The sequence below is a fragment of the Dendrobium catenatum genome, unplaced genomic scaffold (genome assembly GCF_001605985.2).
Source record: "Dendrobium catenatum unplaced genomic scaffold, ASM160598v2 fragScaff_scaffold_993, whole genome shotgun sequence".
Lineage (NCBI taxonomy): Eukaryota > Viridiplantae > Streptophyta > Magnoliopsida > Asparagales > Orchidaceae > Dendrobium > Dendrobium catenatum.
The window spans coordinates 682589-691008 of record NW_021319455.1 but is presented as its reverse complement, the minus strand read 5'-3'; the positions used below and the strand labels follow the sequence as shown (position 1 = coordinate 691008).

Genomic DNA, 8420 nt, shown 5'->3' with positions numbered 1-8420 from the left:
TTCACGGATAACAAAGCACATTTCTTTAAACGATATTCCCAGCAAGATTTCACAACCGAAAGGCAGAAGCTAAAGAATCTATATTCAGACATCAATCAACATTGAAGATTTTGATAAATCAATCAAGTGTTTTTCATTACATTAAAGAAATCTCTGAACTCCCATAGTAGAAAAAGAATGAGAAGAATTAAAGATCAAAGCTTTAGATATTCAATGAAAAGAATTTACGTAGCCTGCCAGGCCAACTTCACCAGTACACTTATCCTTTGCCAGCCGCTGATCTACTTTCGTCTTCCATCCTACTTCTCCAAGAGATCCCGGTCAGCCGCCCTGGAATAAACAACTGGGCCAAGTGGCCTAACCAACAAGTTGCCGCCGCCGGAAAAGGGCACCACCGGCAACGATGGGTTGTTACCCGGCCTGACCAAGAAGTTTCCACCAGCCCGATAGACCGGCTCGACCGGGTACCGTCTGTACAATAAGCCGGGAAAGGTAGGAACGAAGTAGGCCTGCGGAATCGGCGGCAGCGAAGCAGGAAACACCGGAGGCAAGATCCACGTTATGCCCGCCGGCTTGTTTCGTGGCCCGGACCTGGCGTCAATGGTCGGGCCCGGGCCCGACTTCTTCTGTATCGTGGTCGTTTGGGACGGAGGCGAGAGCGGGGTATAGTTGGCTCTGGTTGGGGCTCCGGTGAGACGCTGCACGACGGCCTTGAAGTTCTCAGGACGGACGCGGATGATTTTGGGCGCGCTATCGTGGATGATGACCGGGTGTCGCGGCGGCGGAAACTTTGGAGGAAGAGGAGGTTTCTTGATAGTGTGAGAGGCGTTGCACAGCCCAAGCTGAGAAGGTGGCGTCGGGCTGCTGCGCTCCATTGGAGAGAGGAGGTTGGGGTTTGGAAGTTGGTGGTGAAAGAAAGAGAAACATCAGTTGAGGGGAACTTGTACTGGCCATTGATTGAACAAAACATTTATAAACAGAGTTTTATAGCGTACTAGATGAAAAATATAAGTTCTTGGTTAGCTGCATTGTTTTTTATTGATCTCTGATGCGAAAATAATAGGTTTCATGGTTAAAAAAACAAAGGTGAACAACTTGGCGTGTAAATTTTTGTTTTTTTAAATTTATATCCATTAAACTTTATTAATTGGTTGATGAAACATCTCTGCATCAATCATTGTAACTAGTGGTGTCAAAAATTGATCTGACCCTGTTATAAATTAATGCAAAATTAGGTTTCGTTTGGGACGACTTTCTTTCTGCTTCTTAAAGCAGCTTTTTAGTACAAATTTTTTTAATTTTGTACTAAAAAACTGTTTTAAGAAGCAGAAAAAAAGTTGTCCCAAATGAAGCCTTAGTTTAAATTAAAACTCAAACGGTGTTAGTGAAAAGGTGAGGTTAAGTGACAGCTTGATTTATTGTAGTTTTTGTTTAAAAACTGCTAAGTTGTCCTGTATGGTTTATGGCTTGATAAGAAAAAGCTTAAGTCTTCTGTTTTCCTCTATTACTTTAAGCATTTTATTTTTTAGTTTTTGTGTCTCCAATTACTCCAACATTGTGGTATCGAGCCCAGCTCCGATTAAGTGGGTGTCAAATTCTGGATTGAAGCAAAGTTTTAGAATATTTAGTGTAATCTTCTAAAAACAATGTGTGTGATTCTCATTCAAGTATTTTGATAAATTTTTGATGGCAACGAGCACTACTTCTCAACCTTTGATTCCTATCTTCAATGGTGACAAGTATGAGTTTTCGAGTATCAAAATGAAGACCTTGTTGAAGTCACAACATTTGTGAGATATTGTGATATATAAATGATGTACAAATTGGAGAAGATAAAGGGAGAAATAATGATAACAAGAAGAAGCATTCGTAGGCTTTGTTTTTCATTCAACAAGCATTCAACAAGCAATAGATGATAGTATATTTTCAATAATTTCTATGGCAGAGACATCAAAAGAAGCTTGGGATATTTTGGAGAAAGAATTTCAAGGTTCAATAAGAGTAAAAATAATAAAGCTGCAATCTATGAGACGTGACTTTGAAACTATGGATATGAATGAAGGAGAAGGCGTTCAAACTTATCTCTCTCGGGTATAAACAATTGTGAACAAAATGCAATCATTTGGAGAGCAAATATCTGATGAGAAGGTTATATCCAAAGTTCTAAGGAGTCTTCCAACAAATTTTGAACATGTGGTGACTATTATTGAAGAATCCAAAGATCTTGCAGTATATTCTTTTGATAAAATGATGAGTTCATTGATGGCTCATAAGGAGAGAATAAATAGACGAGAAGTGAAGACAATTGATAAGTCATTTCAGGTGACGAAAACTTCAACTAGTAGCAACAAAGAAGGATGTCGTGGTAGAGGAATAGAAGTACTTATAGAGGAAGAGGTGGTTGTGGTGCTTTTCGTGGAAGAGGAGCTTAGAGATAAAAGATCAAGTGGAGGTCAAAAGCAATGCTATTATTGTAAGAAGTTTGGTTATATTGAGACAAATTGTTGAAATAAACAAAGGAATCAAGAAGGAAAAGACAAAGTGCAGTGTGATTTTTGTAAGAAGTTTGGACATTTAGAAGACAGATGTTGGTTCAAAAAAAAAAGCCAATGTTGTAGAGAAGACAACAGATCAAAATAATTTGTTTATGGCACATTTTCAAGGTGATTGTGATAATTCAGAAATTTGTTTCCTTGATAGTGGTTGTTTTAATCACATGACTGGAATGAAGTCTCTTTTTAAAGAGATTGATATGTTAAAAAAAAAATTCAAATTTGATGAGAATAATGTTGTTCAAGTTGCAGGCAAGGAAAGCATTACTGTTGGGACAAATAATGACAAGGTAGATCTATTACATGATGTTTTATATGTTTCAAAACGTGCACATAATTTGTTAAGCATTGGACAATTAATTGATAGTGGATATAAAATTGAATTTGATAAAAAGGCTTGTAACATTGAAGATAAAAAAAGTAAGCAACAAGTGACAAGAATTCAAATGGCTCTAAACAAAATTTTTCTACTTAATATTTCAACCGTTTAAGAAAAAGTATTGATGGCATAATGAATACACCATCTCATGGAGGATATAAATATTTTCTTTTATTTGTTGATTATTATAGTATAATGAATTGGGTGTATTTTTTGAAGCATAATTCAGAAGCCTTTGAAAAATTTATGCATCTTAAAACATTTGTGGAGAATCAAAGTCGCAAGAATATTAAAATTATATGTATAGTAGAGATGGAGAATTTACATCAAATAAGTTTGACAAATTTTGTGATAAGTATGAAATTTCAAGACAATTAACTGCTCCTAATACACCACAACAAAGTGGGATTGTGAAAAAGAAGAATAGAATTGTTGTTGAGATGGCAAGAAGTATGTTGAACATGAAGAATTTATCAAATACCTTTTGGGCTAAAGCTGTTGCAGCTGCTACTTATATTTTGAATATTTCTCCAATAAAAGTTGTTCAAAATATTACATCTTATGAAGCATGGAATGGTTGACAGCCTATTGTTAGTCATTTGAAAGTATTCAAAAGTATTGCCTATGCATTGAAGAATGACCACAATAGAAGAAAGTTGGATAGAAAATCTAGAAAGTTGATATTCATTGGTTATAGCATTCAGTCAAAGGCATATAGATTATTTAATCCAGAGTCTGAGAAGATCATTATCAATAGAAATGTTATTTTTTTTGAAGATGATTTGTGGATTGGAGTGAATCTATAATTCATAATAAAAGAAAAGAAATAATTGAATTTGAGGTGAATCATCAAATTGATATCACTAACAATCAATAAGTTAGTGAAAGTTTATCATATAATTCATCTCTTTCAGTCCAAGATCAGTAGATTCAAGAGCATATTAAGAGAGGCATCATAAAAAGATGAGATCTTTGCATGAGTTGTATGACTGTACATTTGCTCTTATGTTTACAGAACCATTATGTTATGTAGATGCTTGTGGAAAAGAAGAATGGGAAAATGCTATGAAAGAGGAGATTCAAAGTATTGAGAAGAATAATACTTGGGAGCTTTTTAATATGCCACAAGAAAAAGATCCAATTGGTGTGAAGTGTATTTACAAAGTGAAGTAAAATTCATATGGAAGCATCAAAAAATATAAAGCCAGGCTTGTTGTCAAATGTTACGCACAAAAATATGATAGTGATTTCTATGAAACATTTTCTCTAGTTGCTAGATTTGAAGTTGTTAGACTATTGCTTGCATTAGCTGCATAAATGAAGTGGAATGTTTTTCAGTTTTATGTTAAATCTGCATTTTTGAATGGTGATTTGGAATATGATATCTACATTGATCAACCATAAGGTTCATTATTAAAAGCAAAGAGGAGAAAGTTTATAAACTAAAGAATGCACTTTGTGGGCTTAAACATGCACCAAGAGCATGATATTGGAGGCTTGATTCATACTTCCAAAAGAAGGGATTTTATAGAAGTGAAAGTGAGCCTACTTTGTATGTGTTGGCTAAAAATGGTGATTTGCTTATTGTTTGTATTTATGTTGATGATATTATCTATTATGAATCTTCTAATATGTTGATTGAAAAGTTTGAGGTTGATATGATAGATTTGGGGTTGTTGCACTATTTTTTGGGCTTACAAATTATTCAAGTAGATGATGAAATTTTTATATCTCAAAAAAGATATGCATTGTAGTTACTAATTAAAGAAGTATAATATGTTGACTTACAGGACTTTTTCAACACCCTGACTATAAATGAAAAGTTAGTTCAGAATGATTGTACAACTAAAGCCAATGAAAAAGTATTTAGAGAAATTGTGGGTGGTCTTATGTATTTGACACATAGTAGGCATGATATTATGTACTCTATCAATCTCATTTCAAGGTTCATGCATAATCCTTATGTACATCATCTTGGAGAAGCTAAACGCATTCTTCGCATCATTCGAGAGATAACAAATTATGAGATTTGGTACAAATCAGTTTCTAACTTTAATTTAGTTCATTTTACTGATAGTGATTGGGCAAGTTTTAAAAAAGATATGAAGAGCACATACAATTGGATTCATATTCAATCTTGGGTGTGGAGCAGTATCTTGGAGCACAAAGAAGATAGTTAGCACTGCATTGTCATCTTTAGAAGCTAAATATATTACAGCTTCATCAGCAGCATATCAAGCAATTTGGATGAGAAGAATATAAGAAGACTTTTAACAACCTCAATTAAAGGCGACATACATATTTTGTGATAATAAATCCACAATATCAATAATAAAGAATCCAGTATTTCATGGTAGATCGAAGCACATAGAGGTCCGACATCATTTTGTAAGAGAACTTGTGGCAAAAGGAACTATTGCAATTAAGTATTGTTCTACTGAAGATCAAGTTGCTGATGGATTCACAAAAGCTCTCAATTTTCAAAAAATTTGAGAGATTCCGATCAAATCTTGGTGTTAGAATTTTACATTAAGGGGGTGTGTTATAAATTAATGCAAAATTAATTTATTATTTATGTTAATAAAACTCAAACGGTTTTAGTGAAAATGTACATGTTAAGTGACGGTTTGCTTTATTTTAGTTTTTGTTTAAAAATTGCTAAGTTGTCATGTATGTTTTATGACGTGATAAGAAAAAGCTTTAGTCTTCTGTTTTCCTCTATTCCTTTAAGCATTTTATTTTTTAGTTTTTATTTCTAAAAAACTAAAAGGGATGCGGTTCGTTCATACAGGGCAAGCGAACCAAGAAATTTATGAGATTTGGCCGAAGAAGTGCACAAATTGGAAGAAAGGGATGCGGTTCATTCGTACGCGCCAACGAGCTAAAGCCTAGAGGTCCAATTTCTAAGAGGATAAGAAGATTTATAGGATTTGGCCAAAGAAGTGTGAATTAGAAAAAAAATGTTGGCTGGTCCTGGTAGGTCGACCAGAACTGGGTCGAGTTTGGGTGTGGTATTAGCAACAACCAGCACATCAGATAAAGAAAGAGAAAGAAGAGTCGAAGAGAATAGAGATGAGAAGAGTCGCGTGTAGAAGAAGAAACTATAAGCAGAGCGAAGAGGAACGATCTGCCACGTAGACTCAGTGACAGCTCACGAACAGCTCATCGACTTCCAGAACGATCAGCTCACCGGACTTCAAGAACGGAAGCTCATCATGTTCCAGAACCTCCTGTAGAAATATATAAATACAGGATTAAGCTTATGTAAAAACCAAGGAGTAGAAATCAATTTCTAATAAGATCAATTTGGTTTCTCTTCCACATATCCCATTTCTTTATGGTATCAGAGCTCTAAGACGGATCAAGATTCGTCGCTCGATCATGGCGCAATCATCGTCTTCATCATTGTCACAGGTTAGAGAACCTGCACGAACATAAACAGATGAAGAACATCACATCCCAGCATCACTCAAATTTGTGATTTCCAATATCAAAAACTTGGTTCCGACGCAATTATCAGGAGATAACTATCCTATATGGAAATCACAAGTCGTGAAGCTACTCAAAGAAAATGGATTCATGTCATTCTTGTCTCCAACAACAGATCCACTAGAAAAAATATACAAGAACGATGGAAGGAAACAATGTGATAAATTCACAGTATTATAAATGGAATCTTAATGATCAAAATTTAGCCGCAGCATTGTGTTCCACGATCTCAGCCGCTGTTCTTCCGTATGTCATCCATCTGGAATCATGCTCCGCCATCTGGAGTACAATAGAGAAACGCCTGCAAGCAACAAACAGATCAAAGGTAATTCAATTAAACAGTGAATTACACAACCTGGCAATGAAAAACCAGTCGATGACACAATATCTCAGTGAAGTAAAGATGATAGTAGACAAAATTACTGCAGCCGGAGTAACATTAGATACTGAAGATATCTTAATGTATACGCTCAACGGTCTTTCCCCAGCCTATCAGGTATTCAAAACATCCATCAGAACAAATCTCAATCCAATAAGTCTGGATGATTTGTACTCGCTTCTGATGAGTGAGGAAGTTAATATACAAAGAGAAGCTCTCAAACAACTGACTATTACCGAGTCAGGAACAGCTCTGTATTCCTCACGTGGCAAAGGAAGGAGAGGCAGAGGAAGAATGAACAACTCTGGATCAAGAAACACATCAAATAACACTCAAATATGTCAAATATGCAACAAGAAAGGACACTCACCATCAACCTGTTGGCACAGGTTGAACATGAATTACAATTCTCAACAAACAACAGCTCAAGAAAATCAAAAAGCAATGGTGGCATCAACAGAACAACCAAATCCAGATTGGTACCTAGACTCAGGCGCATCGTCGCACTTGACAAACTCAATTGAGAATCTGAATCAACCTCAACCATACAGTGGATCTGATAGCATCACAATTGGAGACGGAAGAAATATTTCAATAGCAAATTTTGGATCCGACATTCTTCCAACACCAAACAGTAAGCTAAAACTATCTCAAATACTTCATATTCCACAAATTTCACATAATTTGCTATCTGTCTATGCTCTCACAAAAGACAATAACATCTCCATTTCTTTTGATGGCAATGACTATATCATCAAGGATTTGAAGACACACAAAACTCTACTCACAGGTCCAAGTTCTAATGGCATGTATCCACCAAAAATCACTCCGCCCTCACAGCCAAACAACGATCTGCATTTTATTGGCATGATCGATTGGGACATCCTGATCAGCAAATCCTTACGGATATTGCAAATAACAAAAAGCATCTCAACATATCCTCATCTACAATAGTATGTCATGACTGTCTTGTATCCAAGAGTCACAAATTAGTTTTTCATAAATCTGTAACCAGGTCATCTAGACCACTTGCTTTACTACACGCTGATGTATGGGGACCTGCCCCAATTACATCTCGTGAAGGATTCAAATACTACATAATATTCATTGATGATTTTTCGAAATTTGTTTGGCTATTTCTTATGATAACCAAATCTGAAGTGCCCTCTGTGTTTATCAAATTTGCCACACTTATTGAAAATCAACTCCAGTTAAAAATTCAATGCCTGAGAATAGACGGAGGCAAAGAATTTTTTAATCAGCAAATGTCTGAATTCCTCAGCACACATGGGATTTTACACCAAACATCGTGCCCATACACCCTTGAAAAAAATGGGGTGGCTGAGCGTAAGTACAGACACCTCATTGAAACTACCCAAACACTTCTTCACTCAGCTCAAATGCCACCAACATTCTGGCCGGAAGCCACCTTAACCGCATCTTATCTAATCAACAGATTGCCATCCATAACAATCAACAATCTCTCGCCGTTTCAATGCCTATACAAAACCAAACCTGACTACTCATTTATGAGAACATTCGGATATCAGTGTTTTCCTTGGCTACCACCAAATCAAAGACATAAACTAGCTCCTAGATCAATTCCATGTATATTCATTGG

At 35.8% G+C, this 8420-nt stretch overlaps 1 protein-coding gene across 1 annotated transcript; it reads right to left on the bottom strand.

Annotated features, from left to right (window-relative positions):
* Positions 1-299: 299 nt before the first annotated feature.
* On the bottom strand, positions 300-875 carry LOC110100038 (VQ motif-containing protein 20-like). The gene has a single exon (XM_020827425.1). It carries the CDS (start codon positions 873-875, stop codon positions 300-302), a length of 576 nt encoding a protein of 191 aa, XP_020683084.1.
* Between the last annotated feature and the right edge of the window lie 7545 nt (positions 876-8420).

Coding starts and splice junctions, on each gene's coding strand:
- LOC110100038 (XM_020827425.1), bottom strand. CDS start 875: ATGGAGCGCAGCAGCCCGACGCCACCTTCTCAGCTTGGGCTGTGCAAC.